Raw genomic sequence first — 27,986 nt, 5'->3', positions numbered from 1 at the left:
CAGGCCGGGCTCCGTGGTCCTACTCCTCGTGCTGGCAAAAAACAGCAAGTGGGTGAGACACTGGGCCGGGAGGGAAGCGTGTCCCTGTCCTCCCATCCCTGTCCTCGTGCCCGGCCGGTCTCGGCCCTGGGCCTCACCTTGGAGGTGATGACCTCCCGGGTGCGGGCGCGCAGCTTGTTGACCTGCGTCTCGGCGATGTCGGCCCGCTCCTCGGCGTCGTCCAGCTCGTGCTGCACCTTGCGGTACTTGACCAGGTTGGAGTTGGCCTGTTGCTCCTGCGGTGGGGCGAGCACCACAAAAACCAGCGTGACGGGAGAGACGGGCACCTGGCTTGCGAGTTCCCCACCCTGGCCCCTCTCCCCTTTAGCTCACCCCACCGGGCAGGGGCCGGGACCCATTCGAGTGCCCCCCCAGCAGCCCCGGGGGAAGGTGGGCAGCACTTACCGCCTCCTCAAACTGGCGCTTGTAGCTCTTGACCTTGCTCTGCAGCTTGTCAATCAGGTCCTGCATCCGGGTCAGGTTCTTCCTGTCTTCCTCAGCCTGCAAGAGCCCCCAGCCCAGTTAGCCGGAGCCCTGGACACTGGTGCAAGACCCTCTTCTCCTGCTCGTCCTCCTGCCCCTTCTCCTCTATCCCAGTGGTGCCATGGTCCTCCGTGCCCAGGCAGCTCCTTCCCACCCCCTGCCCCGTGTCCCCTGGCTCCCTCGTGGCCTCGCAGCTCCTGGTTGGGGTGCTGCCCCTAAAGGGACACAGGTGCCGGCTGAGGCGGGCGCTGCAGCGCTGTACCTGGTAGCTCAGCTCCTTGATCCTCCGCTCGTACTTGCGGATGCCCTTCTGCGCTTCGGCCATCTTCTTCTGCTCCATGTCCAGCTCGCCCTCCAGCTCACGCACCTGCGTGGGGACAGAGGCCGAGTCAGCTCTTACCGTCCCCGACAGCACGGCCTGGCCCAGCGCCCACCCCCAAGTGCTCAGGGCCTGGGTTTCACTGCAGGGAATGAGCCCCCATGCCCTACAAAACTGGTTGTCACCACCTCGGTGTGCTCCTAGGCTGGAGAACACGGGAGCTGGGGCCGTGCTCGTGGGTGGCTGTGGGCTGCCCTGGCTGCCTCACCCTCGCCTCCAGCTTCTGGATCTGCTTCTTGCCCCCCTTGAGGGCGATCTGCTCCGCTTCATCCAGGCGCATCTGCAGGTCCTTGATGGTCTGCTCCATGTTCTTCTTCATCCGCTCCAAGTGTGCGCTCGTGTCCTGCTCCTTCTTCAGCTCCTCTGCCATCATGGCAGCCTGCAGGGTTCAAGGACACACAGATGCCCCCATCAGGCCAGGCAGCCCTACCTGATCCAGAGGCCCCAGGAGGGGCTGCGAGAGCCTCCCCTCCGCTCCCGGGTGCCAGCCCCACAGGGTGCTGGGCACCCTTGCACGCTCTGCACCCTGCTCTTACGTCTGTGATGGCCTTCTTGGCCTTCTCCTCAGCATTGCGGCACTCCTGCACTGCGTCCTCCACCTCGCTGCTCAGCTGGGAGATGTCAGTCTCCAGCTTCTTCTTTTGGTTGATCAGGCCCGTGTTCTGCAGACAGAGAACAGGCAAGTGGCTCAGGGACCTTCTTCACCTTGGATGGTGGCCCCAATGCCAAGACAGGCTCCCAGGTGGCCTCTGCCCATCCATGCGCCAGGAGAGCCCCACGTTCCTGTTGTTCAACACAAGGCCCCTCACCTGTGAGTGGAGCAGGTTGACCCTTTCGGTGGCCTCCAACAGCTCCTGCTCTGCCAACTTCCTGCTCCTCTCCGCCTGCTCCAGGGCCGCCCGCAGCTCCTCCACCTCTGCCAGCAGCAGGTTGTTGCGTCGCTCCAGCGCGGCCGCCTGCTCCTTCAGGTCGTCGTTGTGGCGCTGGGTGTCGTCCAGCTCAATCTGCAGGTCCTGCCAGGCAGCGCGGGGGGAGTGAGGACAGGAAGGAGAAGGGGGGAGCCCCGAGCCAGGGCTGGCAGCTGGGGCAGCACCCAGTATTCCCACCCGTGGCCTCCAACCTTGATCTGGGCCTGAAGCTGGCGGCCCAGCTTCTGGAACTCGGCTGCCTGGCGGTTCGCGTGGCTCAGCTGGATCTCCATCTCGTTCAGGTCTCCCTCCATCTTCTTCCTCAGCCTGACAGCCTCGTTCTTGGCCCGAGCCTCAGCATCCAGCGTGGCCTGCATGGAGTCCATGGCGCGCTGGTGGTTTCGTCTGCAGGAGGCGAAGTGTGACAGTGTGTCAGTGGTGGGCCCAGGATGCCAGCACCAATTGTCCCATCATGGTGTGATGCCAGCTCTGCCCCTGCAGCGCCCAGGCTGTCTCCCCACCCCACTCACCTCAGGTTCTCAAACTCCTCGTCCTTCTCCGCCAGCTTCCTGTCCACGTCAGCCTTGATCTGGTTCAGCTCCAGCTGGATGCGCAGCGTCTTGCTCTCTTCATGCTCCAGAGCTCCCTAGGGAGAGCAGCACCCCTGGGTCAGGGCAGGCCCAGGGAGGCCGCCTTGGCCAACCCCTCCTAGCCCCATACCCCAGCCCAAAGCTGTGGGGAGCACAGGGTGTCAGGGCAGTCAAGAGCCCATCTCCGTGACCTGTTGGCCTTGTGCAACGCTCATGAGCGGGGCTCAAGAAGCCCCCAGGTGCTGGCTGGGGCCTGCCGCTCAGGGCAGTTGTGCTCTATGGGTCACCAGCCCCAAACCACCTCCCTGGAGTTGCATGGTAGATGGAGTTGCTGCCCTCAGGGCGCAGCAAGCACGGGTGGGAAACACGGACTCACCTCAGCCTCCTCCAGGGCTGCCTGTATGTCGCTCTTCTCGCTCTCCAGGGCCTTCTTCAGCTTCTCCAGCTCATGGATGGTTTTGCCACTCAGACTTATCTGGTCAGTCAGATCAGCAATTTCCTCTGGCAGGAGAAGAAGGGCACCAGGTCAGGGCTGGTTTGCAGGACCAGCCCTACATGGGCAACTTTCCCATCTCCCCACCAGCCCAGGCTGAGCCTGTGTCCTCCCTAGTTCACTGCAGAGCAGCCATCCAGACACTGGGGTTGTACTGGTAGACTGAACACCATTCCCCTTGTTGGCTCCTGCCGCATAAGGAGTCATGGAGATCCACTTCTCCAAAAGCTTGGTCCTACCTTGCAGGTTCTTGTTCTCCCTCTTGAGGGTCTCCAGGTTGTCCAGGGACTCCTCATAGGCATTCTTGAGCTTGAAGAGCTCAGTGCTCAGGCTCCGCGACTCCTTCTGTGATGCCTCCAGCTCTGCCTGCGTCTCCTCATACTTCTGCTTCCACTCAGCCAAGATCCTGTCAAAGTTGCGCTGCTTCTTGTCCAGGGCAGCGCAGGCCGAGTTGGCCCTCTCCAAGTCCACTGAGAGGTCCTCAATCTCTGTCTGCAGCCGGTGCTTGGTCTTCTCCAGCGAGGAGCACTTGGCGTGGGCAGCCTCCACTGCCTCCTCTGCCTCCTGCAGGCGGATGGCCAGCTTCTTCCTGCCAAGGACAGCAAAGGGTGAGGACACCCAGCCCAAGTGTCATCCCAGCTGTTGCTCTGGGGATGAATGCCCATGACCTGCCCAAACACCCAGGTAAGACCCTCCTTCAGGCTCAGGTCTGGGCAGAGAACTGCAGCCTACGCCTGGGGTCTGGCAAAGCCCCATCTTTGAATAGGGACTGGCTACCTGCAGAGTACACGTTCCCGTGCCACGTGACACAAGACTCACTTGGCTTCCTCAAGCTCTTCCGTCCTTTGGATGGCATCTGTCTCATACTTGGTTCTCCACTGGGCCACTTCTGCATTGGCTTTGGACAGGGTCCTCTGGAGCTCACTCTTGGCCTCGACCTCCTCCTCATACTGTTCCCGCAACAGGTCGCAGTCGTGCCGGGAGGCTTGCAGGGCATGGGCCAGGGCATTCTTGCTCTGAGGAAGGGAGAGCTCATGAGACCCGCAGCCCACATCTGGCTCCTGGAGGCTTCCTACAGTGCAGGGTCTCATGCAGAAGGACAGAATCCTGCTTTTGGGCGGCCAATGGCTGCTCATGGGTCTCCTACATGCAAGGCATGTTGCAGGACCAACCTCACATGGGCAACTTTCCCATCTCCGCAAGCCCAAGTTGCTGGGCCATTGCCATGGTGGGACACATGTCCCATTTCCCCATATCACTGTCACTCTGAGCTGTTGGCCCTGCCTGGATGCAGCCATGAAAGCAAAGAGGAATCCAGGTCAGCACCGGTGACATTTCTCTGTCAAGTCCATGCTGCAGCTCAGGCCCCAGCATGGCCTTCCCATGGGCCATGTCCCCTGGGGACATATGGACCCCAGGAGGCCACAGAGTTATTTTTTTCTTCTCATGGGGCCTACATTTCCAACCCTCCTGCAAGCCTATTCCCTTCTGGGCAATGCCTCCAGGACCATGGAGCTCAGCCATGCCCCAGCAGCCTCACCTTGGTCTCTTCCTCTAGCTGCCTCTTGAGCTCCTCAATGGTCTGTGTGAACGAGGTCTTGCCACGGCTCAGCTGGTTGATTAAGGACTCCTTCTCCTCCAGCAGTCGACTCAGCTCCCCTGTGTTCAGAACCAAAGAGTCACGTCGGGGCGGAGGGCCCCGGAAAGCTTGTGGCCTTCACCTCCCCACAACACCATTACCTAGTGCCAGGACACCCCAGCAGCAGTCTCACCCACAGCTGCACCATGCATGTGAACTCTGGTGGGTTATCCCCAAACCAGGGGTCCTCTCCGGTGCTCCTTCACTAGCCACAGAGTCATCACAGCTTCTGGTCAGCTCTCATCAACAAGGACCTTGGAGGCCTCACAGAGGGGACCCTTCCCTGGGCCAAGCCTGGGAGGTCTGAGCCCTGAGGTTGTCCCATGAAGTGCAGAAAGTTTATTGGGACAACACAGGTGGCCCAGGACAAGGCTATGGTTTCTTTCTGCTTGGCAGGAGGGAGCAAAATTGAGGAGCAAAGTACTCAGAGGAGATGACACTGAAGGGAGCTGTGTGGAAACCTACAGCAGCCCCTGTTGTGACCACACAGGAGAGCTCGTGCCCACGGAAAGAGGCTGCAGCAGCTCAGGGCTAAGCAAGCCAAGAGCACCCTCGTGCCAATGCTGTGGATCATGGCACATACCCCAGCAGGGGTGACGCCAGCTTCACCGCGTCCACGTGCAAGGCGGGACGGTGTGTGCAGCTAAAGCTCTGCTCCCCGACGCAGGCACCCAGTGCCAGCGCAGCCCCCGCGCAGCGGGGCACCCTGCGGCCGCCTCTCCCACCTACCGTTCTCGGTCTGCAGCCTGCCGCGCTGCGTGCTCACGTCGGCCAGCTGCCGCTGCAGCTCGTCCACCTTGGACTTGGCTTCGCTCAGCTGGTCCTCGTAGGTGCGACACAGCTTCTCAGCATTGGCCTGCGCGGCACCAAGCAAAGCCCACGTGAGAGACAGCGCTGCCCACAGAGGGCTCAATCCCCTTGGGACACGATTCCCTGCTCGGCTAATCCCATAAGAACACAAGGCGGAGAGCAGGAGCCTGGCAGAGCTGTCCTGTCCCTGCTAAGCTGCCAGCAGCTCCCTACAGCCTCTCTCTGCTGAATGTCTCATGGAAAGTATCGTCCTAGGTCTTCCAACCTTCGCCAGCATTTAGAAGCACCTCAAATATACCTCGAAATACCTCAAATACCTCAAAAAACCTCAAACACCGCCATACAGCAGTACATACTGAGTAAGAGGGACTCAGTCCTGGCAGAGCAGACATAGCTAGGACAACACCCCACGGCTGTGGCTGTGCATGCGGCACTGCAGCAAGATGCCATGATGCTGCAGTCAGGGCTGCAGGCCCCAAAACTCTCACAAAGAGACCGAACCCACCCCACACACAGCTGGTGCCCACCTTGTTCTTGGTGAGGTATTCGATGTTGGATGAGAGGTCGTCCACCTCCATCTTCATCTCACTCTTCTCCTTCTCCAGCTTCTGCTTGACCCGCTGCAGGTTGTCGATCTGCTCGCTGAGCTCCGCTACGCTGTCCGCGTGCTTCTTCCGCAGGGCGGCCGCCGTGGACTCGTGCTGCAGCGTTGCCTCCTCCAGGTCCCGCCGCAGCTTCAGGAACTCGGCCTCCCGCTTCTTGTTCATCTCCAGCTGCGTGGCCGTGGCCCCACCAGCCTCCTCCAGCCGCTCGCTCAGCTCCTCCAGCTCCCGCGACACCTCTGCCCGCTGCTTTTCCACCTTGGCCCTGGCCGTGCGCTCCGCTTCCAGCTCCTCCTCCAGCTCCTCGATCCGGGCCTGGCGAGGACCAAGTACAGCAGATGCTTCAAGCTCTGGATGAAGCACCAACATCTTTGCTCCCCCAAATATAGCAAGTTATACCCTCTGATGCTGGGTAGCACAAAGCCACCAGCCCAGACCAAACACTTGGACTGTTTTGGCTATCTTGGGGGCAAGTATGCCCTGATAGCTTCTTTTGTTCAGTATCTGCTCTCCTGTGGAGCCTGCAGTCAAGATCCAGCTGATCCTAGTTCCTCCTCAATGCCTCATTGGTGATTGATTCAGTAGTCAGAATCTGTCTTTGCTAGAAAGAAGCCCCCCAAACAACTTTTGCATCTGCAGAGTCTGGGGAACAGGTCTGAGGTCTTGGTCTAGAGAAAGGACAACATCCTAGAGGGTGTTTTTTGTGCTAGTTTTTACCTCATAAGTTCATTCCTGAATTTTCCATTGCACCCTATCTAAGCAGAGGGTTTTGCTTGAACAAAGAATAGCATTTTTTCCCCATTTGCCTGTTGCCAAGGAGGTACACCTGTGCTCACACAAGGGCCAGACCATTTCAGTTTCCCCAGCACTTTGTTTGATAGAAATTTAGGACTAGTGGCCCTTGAGAACAATTCTTCTCACTCTACCTGAAGCTCCTTGATCTTCTTCTGCAGCTGGGCCTCAAGGACTTGCTCATCTTCAATCCTTGAATTCAGCTGACTTATTTCAAAGTCTTTCCTGCATAAAAACAAAGACAGATCTTTGGTCACAGAATCACTGTCCTCCTGAGTCCCTCTAGCCACTGAAGCCAGAGGAAGTTGGCTCCTTTTGGTGCATCACCCCGACCCAGAGGGTAAATAAACAGAGGAAAAGACTCCAGTCCAGGACTGGAGTGGCCAGACTTGCAGCTGATCTGACTCTGAGGTTTTCCCTATCAGGTCTCTGGGTGCTGTTCTCCAGCTCCCCAGTTGGGATGAGATCTGAGAGATCTCATCCACCCACATTGTTTAGAGGTGGGTACGGGCTGGGCAGAGTCAGGACACTGCCCAGGTACAGGCCACGCACTCACTTTTTGAGTTTCTCCTCCAGTTGCTGTTTGTCATTCTCCAGATCCATTACAGACTCCTGCGTTAACTTCAGGTCACCTTCAAGTTTCCGCTTTGCTCTCTCCAAGTCCATGCGAATTTTCTTTTCTTGTTCAAGAGAGCTTTCCAGCTGGAAAATGGAGAGAGACAGGCTAGGGAGGGATGGGGCTGCCTGTAGCTTCTGACTTGCCTTATGGCCATTTCTGTGGGAATTTTACCCTGTCTGTAGATCCAGAGCTGTTCCCCATTTGGTCTGCAGTCCCATTCCCCCAGTTCAGGATGCTCCCCATCCTCCCCACGATGCTCTGGATGATCTCTTGGTTCAGGGGCAGTTTATCAATGAGTTATTCACAGTTTGATTGTGTTTAACTGCGATCTGATAATGATCCCACCTACCAGATGACACTCAGGGTCAGCATTTGGGCACTCCAGGACATGTGTGACTCAAACCCATGTCACTTCATTGTTGCCAGCCCATTACTCACATCATCCACTTGCTGCTCCAATTTGACTTTGGCTTTGGTCAGTGTGTTGACTTTGTCCTCCTCAGCCTGCAGGTCATCCAGGGCCTGCTGATGGGCCTCTTGCAGTGCTTTCTTCTCTTTGGTCAGCTTCGCAATGATCTCATCCAGAGCAGCCATCTCTTCAATCAGGTTTTTAACCTAGATCAGTGAGGTCAAAAATTGAGCGCCTCTTCTCCAAGGCAGGGGACACAAAGCTAATAGATTGGCCTGTCCTATAAGGGCAGGAGTCAGATATAAGGGCAGGAGACCCAGTGCAGTGCTGCAGGGCACTGGAGGGTTTTGTCCTCTCCCATTTTCACTCTGCTCAGTCCCAGCTCCTTGACAGCAGCACCCTTGTCCCCCATATGCTGTGTACCACCAAGAGCTGCCACGAGCACTGAAGCCACTCAGCAATGCCAGTGTCTAGGGCAGAGCACAGCTGGACTCCGAAATTACCTTGTTCTCCGTGGCATGTTTCTCCTTCTCCACCTTGGCCAGTGTGATCTCTAGGTCATCAATGTCCTTCTTCAGCTCTGCGCACTCATCCTCCAGCTTGCGTTTCTTGGCTGTGAGGTCTGAGTTCATCTCCTCCTCATCCTCCAGACGCTCTGTCAGCTCCTTCACCTTGGCTTCCAGCTGGATCTTGGACTTGATCAGCAGGTCACAGCGCTCCTCGGCATCTGCCAGGTTGTCCTGCTCCTGGAACAGGCACAAAAGAGGTGCTCACTCACCACCCCAAAAGCTCAGGCACATTGCCCTGTCCCTGAGCTCAAGCTCTCCTCATGGAGGAAGCAGAGCCAGATCAAGGTGCTCAGGTGTATCAGAAGATAGTTCCAGTCACTGCCCATTCCAAGGGCCATGGAAGTGCAACTAACACTAACAAATGCCAAACCACTCTGCTCCTTGCTCAACCCATGAACCTTCAACCAGCTGCAGTACCTTTACCCCTAACAAGGAGTGGATGAGGCACTCACTGCCTGCAGCTGTAGAGCGAGGTCATTCTTCTCCTGAGTCATGGTGACCTGCTTCTCTTCCAGCTCCTTCCTCTTAGCCTCTGACTTCTCCAGAGCCTCTTTCAGCTTCTGGAATTCCTCCTTTAGGTTGGCCATTTCCTTCTCACTCTGAGCAGACTTGAGCAAAGGCTTGATCTTAAAGAACAGCTTCATCCAAGACCAGTTCTTGACAGCATTGAAAGCCCGGATGTTCCACTGGATGGTATAGAGGGCTTCCCTGAAGGGACAGAAGCACAGCATTAGCATGGGTGTAGATTTCCCTCCTATCCTCCTCATTGCAGCAGAAACCTGGCTTTTGCAGGCCTGAAAGGGACTCTGCATCTCCAGCAGGACGAATGTTAAGGGAACGGTGCATTCTTTGCACACTGTGATAGCCAAACAGGACGGGCATTGTGGTCTGGCTATTGGGCCTTCTGATGTTGTGTCACATTAAATCTTTCCAGTGGAACTCTAGAGATCTTCCCACCCAAATGCACTGACTCTCCCTGCCAGATCCATGCCAAGCTCCTTGCAGATATGCCTCAATCCCTGCAGGACAGGGCCAAGCTGACCCATAGCAGGCACAAGCAACTCCCAGGGCCAAACCCACAGACCTGAGCAGGAGTCAGCAGGGACACTCATAAGGTTCTGTCCTCCAACCACAACTCTACCTCCTGCTGATGATCTTCTGATACTCAATGCGCATAAGGTGCCCACGGATCCTGGCCTGCAGCATGGTGAGGATCTTGGCCAGGCGCTCATCTCGCATCTCTTCCAACAGGCCCAGCAAACCAGCCTTGAAAAACACCTGCAGGCAAGGCAGTGGGAGCAGAGTCAAGGGCAGGGAAGGATTGGTTGTGGTGTGATGTGATGGTTAAGACTGGCCTAAGCAGGTACCCGTGCTGCTGGAGACTCACCCACACAAGGCACGGGCACAGCTGGACACCAGATCCCTGCCCTGTGCACATCCCCTCACAGCCCCTAGCACAGACCGGGTTCACCCTGTTGTTCTGGGTGGGGTGAGGTCAGGATGTGGTGACTTCCTGCCTGTGTGTCCTGCTCAGTGCCTTCAGGGGACACAGAGCATAGGACTTCAGCCATGCTGTGGCCACACAGACAGAAGGCTGGACAGGGAGAACATATTGGGGTTTTAGGTGAATGGCATCATATCCATCCCCAGGAGATATATCAAGATATACCAGGCTGCCCAGGGAGGTTGTCAGGCTGCCCAGGGAGGTTGTGGAGTCTCCTTCTCTGGAGGACTTCCAAACCCCCCTATGCCACATGCTCTGGGTGACCCTGCTGGAGCAGGGAGGTTGGACTAGATGATCTCTAGAGGCCCCTTCCAACCTTAACCATTCTGTGATTCTGTGATATCAAGCTGCTCCATCTTACCTTGGTATGACCAAACTTGTACTGTGAATGGTCAAGATCCAGGGAGCTCAGCAGCTTCTCTGTGGCCTTCCTGCTGTCCACAAACTTGTCGTCTGGGATGGCCGCTGGATTCAGGATACGGTAGCTGCAGGGACAAGGCAGAGGGACAAGATCATGCAAGAGAACCCCAGCACAGAAGTGATGGCTCCTTCACCTTTCCTGCATGCAGATCATGCCTGTCACTCCTGGAAGGATGTGCCTGCAGCACAGGCTGTAGCCATGCATGGACCAGGAGCAACAAGGTGCAGTATAGGGTCTACCTCATAGCAGGCCCCAGGGAACCCTGCCAGACCCATGTCCCTGTACATGAGGAGGACTGCACAGGAGCGGATCAATGGCTTCACCTTTCCTGGCCAGACCCAGGCCAAGGTGGGTGTATATAGTGTCAGCCTGAGACCAATAAAGAACCCCATAGCAGAGGGAAACCAGAACCAGAATTTGAGGACCTGGGCCTCGACCCACCTGCATCAGCCCTGTGTTCAGCCATCCTAAACAAGACCAGCACTACAGTGATGCACTAAATTACCTGTGCTGGCACCACACTCTTCATGACTTGGACCACAGAGCCAACTGCAGAGCTGCGGGTGCTTGCACTGAGCATACTGGGCATACTGGGGCGTGGGGCAGAGTCAGGCAGTTTCCTTCCCCCCAGGACAAGTGCTGGCTGCTGGGGCTGGGAGAAGGGGGCGTTACCGCTGCTTGAAGTCTGCGTAGAGGATCCTGTTGGGGAATCCCTTGCGGCAGATGCGTATGCCTTCGAGGACACCGTTGCAGCGCAGCTGGTGCAGCACGAGGAAAGAGTCCATGGCTCCTAGAGGAGAGAGCAGGGATGGAGCTGACACCCAGCACACGGAGACATGGGAAATACAGCTGGAGCATGAACTGTGCAAGAACCCACAAACAGGTTGTTTGAACTCCGCAAACAACTTGCGTTTTTGAGCATGGGAGTTAACCCATGCTGTGGGCCTATGTTGAACAGCAGCACCTTAGTCTGGGCTCTGGAGGGTAGAATTAAGCCTGAAAGACTTGTCAGTGCCTAGTGTTAGACACACGTGCAAGGTAGTATCAAAAAGCTCAGCTGAGACCCTAGAAAAACTAATTTTCCCCAGGAATGGGGAAGAGCAGGAGCCACAGTTTCCACACAGAGATGTTGGGCCTCAGCGGCGAGAAGGCTGCTGAGAATGAACGTTAGGGGAGAGGGTTGGTGCAGAAGCTGGGCAGGAGTCCCTGCCAGCTCCCACACGTGGATGTCACCCGAAGGAGCTGATGGGTGACTCTCTCAGTCCATGCATACCTGGGGTCTTGGTCTCATTGGGGATGATGCAGCGGACAAAGTGGGGCTGAGTGGAGCGCAGGTTGGTCATCAGCTTGTTGAGATTCTCCTGTAGGGTAGACAGAGGGTATGAGGCACGAGGCGGCATCTCTGCTCCCTTACAACACCTCTCTCCAGACCCTTCACCCAAAGCAGGGAGAAAGGGGACACTGGGAGCCCCTTACCACTATTCTTGGGTGAAAGGGGAGCTTCCTCCAGCCTGACTGGACTGCAAAGCACTGTCACAGGCCATGAATCCAGAGGTGACTCCTGCCTGCAAAGCTGCTGCATGAGGGAAGGGGGATGGGGTCCTACACGTGTAGCAGGTCTCAGAGTACAGGGCTGTATTACAATTGTTTCTAGGTTTGTTTTCTCTTCAAGGCAGGACTCAACCCAAGTCATGGCACTGCCTTTGCTCAAGAGAAATGCATCTGCACCTTTGGTGCTTCCAGGCTGCCTTCTCCTCCTCATACAAGCTCAGCCCACCCAAGACCTGATTCTGGGAAGGGAACACCTGGCCCCCACTCCATACTATCACTGGACAACTTCCAGCAGAGACTTGTGACTTGTCCATGACGAACAAAGACGCACACATCCATGAAGGGGTCTGGGACCTTCCTCTCATGAAACTGCCCTCGACTACCAGAGCCAAAAGCAGCCCTGACACAAGTGCAGCCTCTTCACAGCCCCTTCATATGACTCTAACAGTAGGACACAACTTTGGGCACACAGATCACTCTGTGCTGGTTTTCACTTGCTTAAGATCTGGAGTAGAAAAAAAAAACCCTCCTGTGGTGAGCATGGGATCAAGGAGCTATCAAATGTCTCAGATCACTTCCCTAGAGAGAAGAGCCGAGAGCTGCCTGCTCAGAGATCTGTAAGATCCTCCTTCATTTTCTTCTGCCCAAGGGCTGTCCTTCCCGCTGACAAGAATGAGGAGAGAAGTAGCACAGACTTAAAGTGATGTTCATGTAATACATTATCTAAACATCACTACAAGTCTTAACTGCCGCTCTCTCAAAGGCGAAGGAAGTGCTGGGCAGCACAAGCATCACGCGGGCAGAAGCAGCACAAGCCCCAGGTCAACGAGAAACTTTGCTCTCCCAGCCTGGAGCTTCATGTCCTTCCCTAGCAGCGTGGGGGACAGAGCTTGCCCAAGGGCAAGAGGATGTCAAGACGTTTATCCTAGCCAGGTCAACTCTCTGGAGCCCCTGATGTTCCTGAAGAGCCCCAGAGCTCATGAGCAAGATGCTCCAGAGTATGGGCAGGGACGTGGGACCGGTAGTGGGAGCCACTCAACCTACTTCCTCCATGGCCTTGAATAGCTCTTACCTTGTGCAGCTGGGACACTGTTTGGAAGGAAGCTGCCTTCTTACGTTTCTCCTTGGTCCCTGGCTTGTGAGGTTCCTCTGTTGGGTTGAAATATCAATTAATTGCATAAGTATTGTACTGTGTTGGCGTGGTTTGGAGGACTCAGAAGCACCTCCAAACTGCCCTGTGCTGAAAATATCAGAAGTCACCCCACAGGTGACAAATGCTGCAATGGCACGAGATGGCTTCTCCTAAAAAATCCTCCCACATCACCCCGCTCTGGTTGCTCCCCTTTAGCTCTCAGTAACAAGGCTCTCCTTCACACATCCACGTCACCTCTGGCAGGGCCACTAGGAGAGCCCTACAGCACCCCCAAGGCACAGCCTGATGCTGACCATCCACACAAGGCCCCTAGGTCAATGTGGAGCTGCAAGTTCAGAGTGCCGAGGACAGTAAGGTTTTTAAGAACTAGTGCAGATCTTCCCTTCACCAGGGCTGCTAGGCACAGGAATGTTGCACCAAGAGGATGAGGCTGGAAAAGGAAGCGGGGACAGTGCACAAAGAGGCATGAGATTGTTCTCCACCTGAACTGGAGCCCACATAGTTCTCATAGAGGGAGGCCAGCAGCTTGTTCTGGGATTTTTGGAAAACTGCCACCACTGTCTCATTCAGGGGGTCCTTGTTCTTGTCCAGCCACCCAATGATGTTGTACGGCACCTGCCACCAAAGAAGAGAGGCAAAAGTAAGGAGAGCCCAGGAAAGCAGGTGGCTAACACTGCAGAAGACCTGGCAAGGGACATACCACACCAGCGTAGTGCACCAGCTCAAAGTGGGCTTCATATTTCCGCTTTTTGTCTGGCCGGGGCTTCTGGAAGTTGGGTGATTTTCCAATATGGTTGTCATAGAGCTTGGCTTTGAATGACATGTCGGAGGCTTTCGGGAACATGCACTCCTCTTCGAGGATGGACAGGATTCCCAGTGGCTGCAGGGAGAAGGCAGTAGAAGATCTGAGCTCAGAGTTGTCAGGTGCCATCCCAGAACAGGGGACTCTCTCTATCCCTCTTCATCTGACGTACCCCACCAGGCTGTATGGACTACTGCCTTTCTCCAGCCAGTCAGAACAGGGTTGGCCAGGCCTTGAAGAAATGGGGGCTTTGCAGGTCTTTCAGATTGTCAGAGAAGGGCAAATCCTCTCCAGAATCCTGACAGGTATATTCTTTACCAAAAATAAGTGAGTTCCCTCCACTCCAGTGGTGAAATTTTTATAGAAGCTGCTCTGAGTTTGCAAGCATCCCAAAGGTATAGCAAGAGGATAAGAAAAAAAAAGTCACCATTTGGTATTCTACAAGGGGAAAGTCCACACCAGGTTTCCTTGCTCACTGGTGGGTAGGAACAGCAATCTCCACTTCACATAGCCAAAATTTGTGTCAAAAGGACCCCATAGCCTGAAGACTCTGTGCTGCAAATCTAGAGAGTATGGACTTGGGATATTACTTTGGACTGGGGAGGGACTCCTTTCATTCCTGGTAGTAGAGCAGCCATCAGTGTTTCAGTGTTTGCAAACAAATGACCTCATTCATGTGCCCTGTCTTATGCTTTACCTTCTCAATCAGGTCGATACAAGCCTGCAGGTCCAGGCCAAAGTCAATGAAGACCCATTCGATGCCTTCTTTCTTGTACTCTTCCTGCTCCAGGACAAACATGTGGTGGTTGAAGAACTGCTGCAGCTTCTCATTGGTGAAATTGATGCACAGCTGCTCAAAGCTGTTGAACTGCAAAAATAAACCAAAGCTGCTTCAGCACGTGGAGCTCCATAGGTGACTGGAGTCACCTATTCCACTTTGCCTGAGTGGGAAGAGAAAGCTCCAGAGCAGGTAGCCAGGAGCTCGCTGGAGACTGGCCCACAACAGTGTTAGAAGAGCCCTTTGGGAGCTGCAGGTGTTTATTACAGATAAATAAATTCAGGCATGAGTGCTTTTTCTCATCAAGGCCAGTAGTTTCTTGGAGGAGATAAAGCTGTTGGGCACTGGCAGGCCCACATGTCTAATTACAACATTCCCCTGAACCTATTGCTGGGGTCCTGCAGAACTTACGTCAAAAATCTCGAAGCCTGCAATGTCCAGTACTCCGATGAAGAACTGCCTGGCCAGCTTGGTGTCCAGGGTCTTGTTGATCCGAGTCACCAGCCACTTGAACATGCGATCATACGTGGCTTTAGCCAGCGCGCCCACCGCGTAGACAACCTGCCAAAGCAAATGGGAGAGCAGGTCATGAGAGGATTCGTGCTTCTCCCTATTCTTTTAGAAGCTACAGGCTGCATGAAAGAGCTTCTTCTGGCGCAGAAAGGACAGGCTAGATAAACCCACGGGTTTGCACTTACAGTATTTACACTGAGATTAGTTTTCACGTGCTTGCATGCATGTTCTTGTGCCTCTGGCCCACCCTTAAGCAGTCTCCAAGGTATTAGGAGACAGATTCAGTCTAAAGTCTATTTTCAGAACCCCTGTGCATGGTAAAAGCCTACATTACAATGACTTTGGAAAAGACTCCAGCCCTTAAGTTCCTCTTGAATTTTATTTCAGGACAGGCTTGCGAGGCCAAGTTTGGGTTCCTAAGTGACATGGCTGAAACCTGGCACAAACCTTTTTGCTGTGTTTGAGCCTCTCACAGCAAGGGGGTTGGACCAGATGATCTCTAGAAGTCCCTTCTAACCTTAACCATTCTGTGATTCTGTGATTAGTTCTTCAGGTGAGAGTTCTACTATCCATAGCTGAACTCTTCATGAAAGTGTGGCTGCCTCTGAAGCAGATCCATAGAAACCGAACCTTTCCTGGCCTTCAACCCAACCAAACTTTCAAAGACACAAAATTGAAACTCCAGCCTTGGTTAATGTCCAAAATTATCCGCCCTCCCTGCTACCAACATTCCCAGATCCTAAAAGCAAGTAACTGTATATATATCTTCTCATGGTGCTCTGGAGACAACTTCCAAACCTAAGAGAGTGAATTGAAGCAGGAGGCACCACAGGGACCACAGAGGAGTCACATACCCTTTTGAGCATGGAGTCCTTGTCCCCGCATACCCACCTGTTCCACGTTCTGACCTTTGGTCACGTATTCGTTGCCCACTTTCACGCGAGGATGGAGCAACCCTTTGATGAGATCAGCTGAGCTGATTCCCATGAGGTAGGCAGCTTTGTCAGCACCTGCAAAAAAGCACCAAAGCATGAGGAAGACAGAAAGGAAGGGCTTCTCACATCAAACTCTGAACAAACTCTGTTGTTTAACCTGCTCCAGAGCTGTCCCCAGTGTCTGAAGGGTGATTTCCTACCTCAGATCTTGTATGTGCTGTTTGAAGTCTGGGTTCCAGCATGAGAAGTTACAGTTTAGAGAAGATGGCCTTAGCAGATCGCTTGCAACTTACATGGTTTTCAGTCTTCCACTTGTTTTCTAGTGGAAGAATGGACTTCATACAGTGAATTCACATATAGTGAATTTGAACTGATCCTAAGAGATGTGATTTTCTTGCTTGTCTTTCACAGACTCCTGATAGCAGATCCCAGCTAAAATCTCCTACCAAGGAGAATCCCTTCTGATAGATCAAAATCCCCTTTAAATAGCAGATAGCTACTGAATCTGTTGTTGGCATTCCTCAGGAAAGGAGAACTTTTCTTTTATGAATTTGAACATGATAAGATCTGTTCCAGGCTGTCATTTCTGCTGGATCCCTGTCTCAGGCAATGCACAGTCATTTCTTAAGCCTTCCAGTTACATGACAGGGACAGGGCTTTCCCTTTCCTTGCCACTGCATTGGCCATGGGAAGGGTCATATTGGAAATCTGCTCTGTCCTTGAAGCTGGCTCTATGATGCCTTGGATTTAGACATGGTGCAAAACCAATAGAAAGCATCCAAATTCTAACTTTTCTGGATTTTCAACCGTTTTCTCTGTAGCTTCACTATTCTCTTAGACCTATGTTTTGCACCAGCTTTTCCTAAGTAACAATCATAGGAATGAATTAAACAGCAATTGTGTCCTAATCTAACTGCTCTTCAGGAGCCTGGGACTTGAGCAGGGCTTATTACAGTCCATCCTAGGAGGGAGGAAGCCAAAGAGCTCAGCTTGGCTGAACCAGGCAGCATGGAGACCAACTCACTTTCAGTGCCATCAGCCTCTGCCTGCTCTTCCCGCTGCTTCTGCTTGAACTTCATGTTGCCAAAGTGCATGATAGCGCCCACTATTTTATAGGAGCCATATTTCTCATCATTGCTGAAGCCCAAGATGTCCATGGCATGCTGAGGAGAGAGAAAGCAGTGGAGAGAGAAGAAAGTCAGCCCTCTGAGATGAAAAGGAAGGGCAGGTGCTTCTGCTGTCTCCACAGGGGACTACATCCTGGGGTCTGTGGGCCGAATGGGGCAGGGTACTCTACTCAGTGTGCACCTAGCTGAGAAATGCTGCTCTCTGGGGTTTTAAATGCAAGTCCAGCTCCCCAAAGGTCAATCTGGAAGCCAAAGAACCAGGCTAGCAGCAACAAGAAAGGGGTTTTCTGAGCTGAGCTGGAGAGAGCACAGCTCTCATCTTCTCACAGGAGCTATGGGAAGTGTGCATCTGCTGTAAGCCCTTCTAATGCTAGGGCTTGTTCTCTCTCTTTAAAAAGGGATGGGATCTGACCCTCCACTCTTCCTTGTAGGCTTCCTTGTAGGCTCACTCTGTCCCCAGTGATGTGAGCGTATCACAGGCTCATAGTGACTGCAGTAAAACAGGAGAAGCCCACAAGTAACTTCAAGAGGGACACAGAAAAGCAGGGACATGTCCCCCCTGTCTGCCCGGAATGTGGTTCTGAGGCCAAGCCCTTGCCCAGGCCCCACGCTCGGGCTGTGCAGTGTGAAGGAAGGGCACATACATCTGTCGCCATGAGTTCCTCGCCATCATCCAGGTTGTCCACAGTTGTTACACCCTGAGAGCAGAAGTGGTAGTCAAAGGGGTTGAGGGAGAGCAGCAGCATATCTGTGATGAGGAAGACATGCGGGGAGTGAGATCAGTCTGACAAAAATGGAGATGGGAGAGAACAGTAATCTTGGATAAAGATGGAAGGGTAAGGCTCTGACCAAAGCCTTTGGGCCCACCAAAGAGCAAGTTTTGCCTTTTGGCCCCTTAGGCAGCCCCACAACCCTTTGAGGGAAGTTTGTGCCAGCAGAGATCTCTGCAGCAGCTTCTAGGGGAAGCTACTTCTCCTCTTCCTGGAGAGTTTGCTGGTCTCCAAGGCACCATGCTTGGAGGTTGCCCTCAAAGACCCGGGAGAGCACAGCCTAGCTGGGCACTTGAACTGGGCTCTGCCTGGAAAAAGCCTGAAAGCTCCTTTTCCTTCCCCATTCAGTGTATTTCCCCAATCCTCATTCAACATATTTCCTTCTAGTGCCTCAGGTTTTCATTTTCCCAGTGGCCTGGGGCACGCTGTGTCCCCTTCCTGGGGACATGGGCAGCCTCCTCTCCAGGGCTCGCAGACTGACTGCTTTGCCTGGTGCTGCTGGTCCCCGGCTCCCACAGCACAAAGGTGGGTTGCAGGTTGTCTGTTCCAGCTCTATATAGCAAAAAGATGTGGCTGAAAGTGTCAAAGGGGTCTATTTGGAAGAGACTTTAAGAACTGAAACTTTCCATTGGGACCAAACATCAGGTCTCTGAAGCTCAAACACTACCTGTGCCTAGCTCTGCCCAGGCACTTAGTCTGTTGTTATCTGTTGTTGTTATCTGTGTTCACTGGCTTCCAAAGTGCTCTGGTATCTCTGAGTCAAAGTCCTCAGGTTTGTACCAAAGCAGAATGGGACATTTAGGGGTCTCAAATCAAACTGTAGGATGGGAAAAAAAAATCACTTCCTGCTCAGTTCTCACCAGGATGGGGAAGGGATGGCTGTCTAGGCATGACCCCTGGCTGGTATCACCCACTATGCTGACCTCAACTAGGAGGCACTTGATGGTAGAGCAGTCTCTGCAAGCTCAGAAGGGTCCCCACAGAGGGCCATTTCTTCTGTGACTGTGCCTCCAGCTTGCTATCTTGGGACATGGCTTGGCTGAGGACTGATTTAGAAGTTGCCATCCATGCCCTTGTGAGCACCAGATAAGATTACTGCTCTGCACCACTCTCCAGACCTGCCTAATAAGGCATTGTTGAGGAGCCAGCAGTAGGCACAAGAGCCTCAGCCCGGAGGCCGACCACCCTGGAGGATCGTGTCAGCCACCCTTCTGCAGCATGGAAAGGCTTCCTGTGCACTGTGACCTGGCACCTGGGGTGTAAGGCTGCTCAGAGCACAAGAAATGGCCCCAGGCAAAGCCAAGGATGTGCTGGGATTGTCCTGGGGAGCACGTTCAGGGCATGTCTAGGATGGGGTTACTGCTGCAAGTGAGCCTGGCAGCTGTTTTCCAGCTCACTTTGGAGCAGGTCATCTTGCTAGGGTAGCAAAAGGAGCTCAGAGCTCAGAACAGGCCGGAAAACCCATCTGCTACCACAGAATGGGTAACCATCCAACTGAGCTCAGTGCTGTAACCAACCATGAGACAAGGAGTCTCTGTGCAAGGCAGCTCAGCAAAGTGCAGTCCCAGATCCTGAGTGACCATCTCTCTCCTCCCAGATACTCACGGAAAAGACTCGAGTTTGGCTTCTCAGTCTGACTGCAGGGATAAAGGAGGCCAGGCTAGATGCCTTCCTGAAGTCTCTTTCAATCTGAATTATCCTACAAACCTGCAATCCTAGGGGGCTAGCAAAGCCTTTTGAGGGCAGTGCCTCCAGAGTGAGCCAGGGCTCTTCAGTGACCCTGGAAAGTCAACCTAGCAACAGATCTTCCTTGGGTTTTTTTTGAGGAGTCACACTGGAGAGGCTGTGCTGCAGCTTTGGTTGCCTTACCTTGCAGCTCTGGTTTCTTCCCAGAGAGGATCTGGTAGTAGATGTGGTAGCTTCGCTCTTTGGGTTGCTGGAAAATCACTCTTGATTTTTCCAGAAGATCTAGAAGCAGACAGGGCAGAAGGTTTAGAAAAGGGCTCATACTTCCCTGAAGTTGAATCAAGATCTTTCTTTCTGCAGCGGGCACACGTTCACTCACAGATGTCAATGTCTGCTGAGGCCAGCTTCCCTGAGGGGCCAAAGTGGATCCGGATGAACTTGCCCTGAAATATTCATAGAGAGGTGAGCATTGGGTTTGTCTAGGTACAGGTACAAGGCTGAACAGTTCCTAGAAACCCAAGAATTTGGGCCAAAGAGCCTCTCCTTTTTCCCCAAGACACAATATGAATATCAAAGACATCTGCAGTTGAGGAGCTCATCATACCAGAGCAGATTCAGAGTTGGCAAAGGGGATGTTTTTCCCAGCTGTCCTTCCCAGCACTGGTGCTCCCGGCTGTGGTTACTGCCCCCCTTTGCCTTTCGGTCCTGCAAAGTCCCATTTCTCTCCAACCACAGACTATGACAGCAGGGTGATTCATTCTGCAAGCACACCATTTCCTGAGCTGATTTAACCAGGGGAAGCCTGGCCAAATGGTTCAGTCCCACAAGGTATAAGAGCTGGCTTCCTCCTACGTGCCTTGGGCCCACACCACACAGAACCCCACAAATGATGTCTTCCGTTTACATAAGCACTGCACATGAGCTGTCTCTCCTGCTAGGACACTTACAAAACGTGAGGAGTTGTCATTTCTTATGGTTTTGGCGTTGCCAAAAGCTTCCATAGCTGGGTTTGCCTCAATGATTTGATCTTCAAGGGTGCCCTGGAAAACAAAACCAAAGGATGCATCAGCTGCCCCCTAGCCAGGGGGGACCAAGGTACTGGGGAAACAAGTGGTGCTCCTGAACACGTCCTGCTCTCCTCAGAACCTGCTGGTGCTGAGGCATCTCCTTGGTTCACAGAGGGGATGCAGGTGGGTTCTGTGATCAACACAGCTGGGTCTTGCAGCAACGTTCACTGTGGGCTTTTGCTTACTAAACTTGCCCATCCTGAGGTCTAGGCTATCCTCTGCACAGGGACAGAGCACTTGCTCTTGCTTAAGCTGCTAGCACTTGCTTAAGCTGCTAAAATTTGGAAACTGAGGGCAAGGGCATGTTGTCACTCTAGCAGTCTGAAATATTTCAGGCTCTTTAACTCTTCCTGGCATTTTCCCTTCCACGAAACCCAAGTCTTGGACAGTCTGAATCACAGTACGTTATGAATGAAGAGACTCAGAAAACAGCTGTGATTTATGACTCGCTACAGCAACAAAACACACAGCAAGGCCTTAGCATGCCAAGAACTCATCACAGGCCCCAGCTGGCAGGATCCACTAAACTCACTGCAGATCTTTTGAGCAAACCCCAAATCACCTCCCTCTTCCAAGTTTGTTTTTCCATTCGTGTTTCACTAGCATAGTTCAAAGATAAAGAGGCAGCCTCCATGCAACAGAGGCAAAGCAGGAGAAGAACTGTAGGAGAGACTCATGCCAGGTCACTCCAAGGACAGCAGGGTTTGGTAAGAGGGGGAGAGTTTGGTGGCACACACACCTGCAAGATATGGGGCCCAGGATTTTTCAGGACAGGGTCTTTGGGTGCCAAGCTCTGACGTTCATTATTATCCTGCTGTCCCTCTGATGAGGAACATCAGACTTGGCCCCTGCCCATCAGTGCGCTGGGATCTGAGCTGTCATGTCCAAAGAAGGGTCACAACTGCTCCCAAACTCCACAGCTCTGGGCAAATGAAGGGCAAAAGGGACAGGGTGCAGCTGTGACTAACATCTTTTCTAGCAGACTGTATTTTGGTACCTATTCTTTGAGCTGTTATCTTTGAATTTATCTTTTGAATTGCCTTTTCTGTTAGCTCCCATAGGAGATGCCCTAGAACTCCCAGAATCAGCCCCCAGGTATCTCATTCTTAGTAACACTTTGCCCGAGTGATCTAATACTCGTGTATTAATGACCATTTCCCATCCAAAAGAGTACTGAGTGCACTGGGTTGCATGCATTAGCTAAAGGCCATCCCCAGTGCTTGGATAGAGGCTGGGGTCAGAAAGGTGGGAAGCCACGAAGAGGTAAAATCCCAAAACTTCCAACTACAGAAAGGTGGGAAATACAAAGCCAAGCCAAGAACTGCAGCACTGTCCAGCTTACACCAAACCCAAGAGAGCTGCCCCTCACCAACATCTCCCATTGCCCTTCAGGCAGCTAAATTCTGCCTCAACATTAAGGATCGGGAGTCTGTAACACTTACCCCAGTTTTAGTGGCAAGAGCTGCCTAGAGAAAGGAAAGAAAATTCTCTTTAGAAATCCAGAAAAGCCAGGCAAGAACCACAAGAAGCATGATCAGAAAAGCAGGACACAAACACTTAGTGCCAAAAAACGTCCAAGAGAAAAAAAAAATGGATTAAACTTTTTAAGATATGCCAAAAAGTTGTTAAATAGATTAGCTCAAGAAAAAGAAGAAATGCATCAAAAAGCAAGAAGAGTTAAATCCAAACCCAAAGAAGAGGAAAGGAAAATAATGCTGAGGAAATGCTCGTCTGATACGTAAAGCAGCCAGTTTGCTTCTACGGGGAAAAAGCAGGCTGGAGACTCAATGTATCAAGAAGAAAGAGGCGATTGCAAGGGCAGCTCAAAAATAACCAGCACCAAAGAAATGCAAGAATCAAAACAAGGGCAAGAAAAGCACAAGGTTGAAAATGATCAAAATGAACAACAGAGGGAAAAAAAAAAAAGGGGGGGGGAGAAAGAAATGGATAAAAAGCAAGGCTTAAAAGAGACAAGGTGGGAAATGGCTGGTTTGCTCCATTCCTTTAATGCACCTTAAGAAGATCATCGTTGGGATGTTGGAGGGGAAAGAGAAGATAGAGAAGATACGGAGAGGCATCTGAAGTACCTCTCACAGGCTGCTCAGATTGAACAGCCACTTAAAAATAACCATTTCCCCCTGAGCAAAATAGTTTCAAGCCTTGCTTGTTCAAAAGTCAGGGTAAAAGCCAAGCCCTGGGTGGGTCAGACCAAGACACGCTTCCAAATGCAAAAAGTCAGGGGGAGAAAAAAAAGAAAAAAGAAGGAGGAAAAAAAAAAAAAAAAAAGGAAGAAAACAGCAAGAATTTGTTTCAAAAGAGGGGCTTACTACTTTCTTGCCCGGTGTGTCGCCCAAGGCTGCCACAATGGCAAAGTACTGAATGACCCGCTTGGTGTTTACAGTCTTACCAGCACCAGATTCTCCGCTTAGAGTAACAGAAATACACAGATCAAAGACATGAGGCAAAGAACAAGCGCGACTTTCAGCGGAGGCTCTGCCCGAGCTGCCAGGGCTGCCCAGCCACCCCACACATAGGGCCGGGTGGGAGAAGCCGGGGACAGGAGGAGGCCGGCACTTCCCGCGTCCTGCAGCCCAAGCGGCTTGTGCGGGACCCTCCACGCTGTCCCAGGCCCCCGAAACCGCACGAGTAAAAACCCTGCTAGGACAGAGCCTAGGCTGCTCTGGAACGGGCCTTCACCATCCTCCGGGAAGGGAGGGCAGGGACTCAGGTGGCAGAGAGGGCCCCGAGGCGCGGAGCCGTGCGGCGTCGCCTCTCGCTGGGCATGGCGCCCTCACCCCAGGGCTTCAGCTGTCCCCGCTCGAGACGCGGGCCCTTTGCTGATGGTTTCGGCACGCTCCGCTCTGTTGGGGCTTCTTGGAGACGCGGGCGGGTGCGTGGGGCCGGCCAAGCAGGGCCGCGCGGGCTGGAGGCCGTGCTGAGCTCATGCCTATAGTTAGTGCCTCTCCTATTGTAATCCCAGATCACAAAGGGCGGGGGGGCGTTGGAGCCCGGCATCTCGCCGCAGCCCCTGCCTTACCTAATTAGGCCATGGCCGAGGCTAAAAATGTCCCCGGCTCCTGGCAGCGGCGTAGGGTCCTTTAGAGTCCTTTATATAGCCCTTATCTATATGTCACTTGAAATCAACCTGGCCTACCTCCTCCCACATCACCCTGGCCTCTCTCCTCCTCCCCCATCGCCCCTCGGAGCGCAGGCGCCATTGCGGCCTCCACCTCTCCTGCCTCCGCGGAGCGGGGACCTGATCGTGGAGCCACCCATCCCGATGCCCATCCGCGATTCCCTGGGGCGAGGAGGGCAGGACGGGCCCTCCTGCGGATGCCCTGGGGGACGGGGTGCCCCGCGGCAGGCGTCGCAGCTGTCGGAGGGGGTCTGAGGAGCCGGCGTGGGGCTCCGTCACCTGGCTGAGCTTAGCAGGACGGGCCGGGTGGGCTGCACAGCTGCCGAGGGAATGCGGAGGGGCCCGCCTGGGCGCCACTGCTCAGGGGACACTCAGCAGCGCACGAGGATGAACGGGGACCTCAAAGGCTGCTCTGGCCCGGGGGGCTGCGGAGCGACACGCGCTAGAGGCGCAGAGAGGGCGAGGGGCACTTACGTGATGAGCATGGACTGGTTCTCGCGGTCTGGAAGAGAAGGAGCAAGCGTTCAGCTGAAACCCACCAGCGCAGAAGGAGACAAGCAGCGCCCACAGCCTGCCCTGAGCAAGGTCCCCCCTCATGTGGGCCCTCTCTGCCTGGGCTGGTGGTCTAATGCCCTCTGTTCACACTTAGCACAGCTCAGGCACCTTCATAAGACGTTTCCCCCTATCCTCCTTGGGGATTTCAGCCTCAAGGAGGGAGCCCCGCAGACCCACCCCCTGTTCTCCCCTGCCAAGTTTCTCCAGCAGGGAAAGCACCAGCCACGTCTTCCCTTTGGAGGTGGCTCCGCTGGCTAAGGGGCTCGATCCTGTCCCCTGCATGGGCTGTGACAGTGCAGCTGGCCTGCTCTGTCTTTTCTGTGTCTTTTCTGGATGGGCAATGCCCTGCTCATCTTTGGGTGTTACATTTTCTGGAGCTGATTGATAAAGCATTGACAAGAGCAGACCCAAATCCACGTCCTGAAGGTCCCAGCCTGACCCTGGCGTCATCTCCTACCCCCTCACAGCTGGTTTTGGGTGGGAGGGTGGTGGGGAACTCACTGCGCAGCATGTCGTTGTAGGCGTTGTCCGCGATGGAGTAGATGTGCGGGGGCGCCTCCGACCTCCGCTTGCCCTTGTAGGCTGCCACCACAGGGGCCGTGTAGACGGGAAGCCACTTGTACGGGTTGATGGTGACGCAGAACAGGCCCGAATAGGTCTGAAGGCAGAAAGAAGACAGCTGGTGGACACCTGGAGCCATGTGCACAGCTGCAGCGAGGCCCAGGATGTCCCCCTTGCCTCCCAGGAGGCACCTCCCGTCCCTTGTGGAGAGATCCTCACACCTGGGGAGCCGGCCATGGTCATGGGTGCCAGGGGGCTGGCTCAGACCCTCTGCCAGGCTGTTCCCCAAGCATCCCTCTATACCCCTGCCTTAAGTGCCCCAGCGCGGGCGGCTTACGTAGATCATCCAGTGGGAGTAGCGGCGCTTCAGGTTGTACAGCACGGAGGCCTCGTTGAGGTGGGTCAGCATGGCCATGTCTTCGATCATGTCGAACTTGGGGGGGTTCATCTGCTGCAGCTCATCCTCCTTGACGACCCGCGTCTGCAAGAGGAGGGAGAGAGGAGCATCAGCCTGATAACGCGTAATGCGGCACCGTCCTCTGCTCGGAGACGTCTCTGGTTCCTTTGGCAAGCAGCTGAAGTGTGTACCCCATCACTTATAACTGGATTTATTTAATCCTGTAAATCCACGCGCTGGCAAACTATCACATTACATATCTGGCCTCAACGGAAGAAACTCAATTTAGCAAATGCTCTTGTTAATATAGCTTAAGTAAAACCCTTCAAAGAGATTTTTTTTTTAATTTTATTTTAACGTGTGAATATTAAGTCCCTGGTGTTTTAGGTGTTAAATGCAGGAAAGTGGAAAGAGGAATAAAGGTAAAGTTATTTTTGCTGAAACTGCTTTGATTGAAAATGCTAATCCGATGAAAGTAAGTGTAGTTTTATATTTTGCAAATCCATGACATTTTGAAAAAACAGTTTCACAGGGGAGCAGCAGAAAAGGTTAGGTTACTGTTTTCATCTGCAGAAACCAAAGAATAGATTTTTAATCACAGCATCTTAAAAAAAAAATCAAAGTAAACTTTACAAACTTACAAATTCAACAAACTTCAATTTGTGGAGACAAAAAAAAATCTATTTTTTGTCCCAATTTCAGATCAAAGGACTTTCAAAACTTGATATTTTTTTCAAAGAGAATTGTGTATATTTCCCATAGTTTAGGCAAATATGGGGGCAAAAAATGGTGAAAGCTGCTGCTCATTGCCTGGTCAGGACTTCATTCTGTTTTCCAGTTTTACACCCTCATAAGCCTCTGTGCTGCGCTAGCGTCCCCCAGGCTTGCGACTCCCAGAGCCAAGGAAGAAATATCAATTACGCTCATTTATGATTATTTGGACTAGGCTTTGCCTTGACAAACACCAGTTGCCCACTGCTTGTTGATTACTGCTAGGAAGCTGGAATAACACCCCGAAGCATAACTGGTGTCGCACCCAGCCACCCTGTTCTTTAACTCTGCTTGCTTTGGGAGGTTATTCCTGACAGGGACACTGAGACCAGCCAGTGGACCGAAAGAGGGAGAGCAGAGCTTGGGATCTGGCCCAAGGCACGTAATAATGCATCTATATTTGCCAAAGAAAAGTCCTTACTCATCCTGGTGCTCGCACTCTCCCGGCACATGGTTGTTCTTTGCTCGGAAACCTGCTTTCCAAAGAGCCTTACGCTGGTATCCGCCCAGGCTGAGAGGAGCAGGAATTGGCCCCTTCTTACCTTTTGCGTGGCCAAGGGCTGCTCTGGAGCACACGCTTCCTTCACCAGCCCATCCACGGCTGGGATTCACGCTGGGGAAGCCCGGGAGGTTGGACTGGATGATCTCTGGAGGTCCCTTCCAACCTTAAGGATTCTACGATTCTATGACCACCCACTCCCATCCCTCTCAGAGGGAGGATAGGTTTTGAAAGCAAACATCTGCTGGGGACAGGCAGAAGCGTTGACACGCTTGGAGAGGAACTTGTCTACGTGTCCTGACACACTACAGTGTGACAAGCACCACGCAGCCCCGCGGGGACGAGCGGCTGCGCAGTGGGCAAGTGTTATCAGGAAGAGCTCAGCTAGTTTCAGACACGATCTCATCTCACATATCCCCCTCGGCACACATTCTTACCAGTCTTGGAGAAAGGGAAGGCTTTGCTTACTTGCTTGTCTTTGGTTTCCACAGTGACTTTGCCACCAGAAACTTCCTTGATTTCTACTTCAATGTAAGCCTCTTTCTCATCCGGGATCCAACCTCGCTTTTTTCCTTAAGGAGGAGAGGAGAAAAAAGGAAAAAGAAGGGAAAGGGAAGGGAATAGATTGAAACAGAGGAAAACATTTGTCAAATGAAGGCCATGTGGATGCAGTCTGATTATGCAGAAGGACAATCATTATTCTTTCCTATCTCTTGGTCACAGGAACTGGGATTTCTGTTTTTTTTCATGTTTGTCAGCTGTTTAATTTGCCCAAGTCAGCTTTTGTGTACCTGCATTCTGAATGCTGTGAAGGAAAACGTAGTTTAGAGGAAGCAAAACTCTTATCTCTTAAGTTGCTCCTCATTTGCTGTGTTGAGATAGGGGCAACACAGAGTATGTGCTTGTCAATGGAGTCCAGTAACACTCTGGGCAGCAGGAAAACCAGCCACAACAGTGAGGAGGCTGGGACGGAGCAGGAGGGCTGCAGGGCTCTGGACACCTCCAAAGGGAGATGGAGAGGAGACAGCTTCACTGTGGTACTACATGTTCAGCCTCCATCCTTCTGGCCACTGCGGGCACTGGGGAAGGCAATGGGCCACCCTCTCCTTGCACCTCAACAGAATAGCGGGAATAGTCAAATCCTGCTTTTCCTGTCCCTGAGATCTTGTTCTCCAGGGCAGCAGGGGCCAGTTCTCCTGTTCCTACCACGCCAGTTCCCGAACCATGCGCCCTGTTGGGCTCAGACACACTGGTTAGGGGGCAGGGAAACCCATGGCCAAGGGCTCCCATGGGAGCTGTGCCCGCTGGGCTGCAGCCTCCTCAGTGCTCACCGTCAAACGGGATCGTCTGAAGCTTCAGCTGCTCTGTGTAGCTTTTCCGGAGGTACTCAGCAGCCTCCCCAAACTCGCTCATGTCTAGCATGGACAT

The 27,986-nt window shown here is 53.3% G+C and overlaps 1 protein-coding gene across 1 annotated transcript; it reads right to left on the bottom strand.

Annotated features, from left to right (window-relative positions):
• Nucleotides 1-4: 4 nt before the first annotated feature.
• MYH7B (myosin heavy chain 7B) lies at nt 5-27,986 on the bottom strand. The gene is made up of 42 exons (XM_026041927.1): nt 27,890-27,986; nt 27,027-27,130; nt 25,229-25,372; nt 24,832-24,988; nt 24,250-24,277; nt 22,967-23,063; nt 22,082-22,105; nt 20,520-20,612; nt 19,952-20,015; nt 19,756-19,854; nt 17,761-17,864; nt 17,014-17,152; nt 15,946-16,064; nt 14,953-15,102; nt 14,461-14,631; nt 13,662-13,841; nt 13,444-13,576; nt 12,881-12,957; nt 11,531-11,618; nt 10,930-11,047; nt 10,198-10,321; nt 9,474-9,610; nt 8,785-9,040; nt 8,267-8,509; nt 7,793-7,969; nt 7,292-7,437; nt 6,870-6,960; nt 5,869-6,258; nt 5,261-5,387; nt 4,433-4,551; nt 3,712-3,908; nt 3,132-3,481; nt 2,776-2,900; nt 2,340-2,455; nt 2,022-2,214; nt 1,711-1,914; nt 1,438-1,563; nt 1,110-1,280; nt 785-889; nt 445-540; nt 138-275; nt 5-31 (listed from the first exon to the last, which is right to left on the bottom strand). The coding sequence occupies exons 1-42, from the start codon at nt 27,984-27,986 to the stop codon at nt 20-22; spliced, it is 5,829 nt and encodes a 1,942-aa protein (XP_025897712.1). The 3' UTR covers nt 5-19.

The sequence above is a fragment of the Nothoprocta perdicaria genome, unplaced genomic scaffold, assembly GCF_003342845.1.
Source record: "Nothoprocta perdicaria isolate Ctin4 unplaced genomic scaffold, notPer1 scaffold_3, whole genome shotgun sequence".
Taxonomy (NCBI): Eukaryota; Metazoa; Chordata; class Aves; order Tinamiformes; family Tinamidae; genus Nothoprocta; species Nothoprocta perdicaria.
The sequence above is the reverse complement of the archived record's forward strand: the minus strand, read 5'-3'. Positions and strand labels throughout refer to the sequence as shown.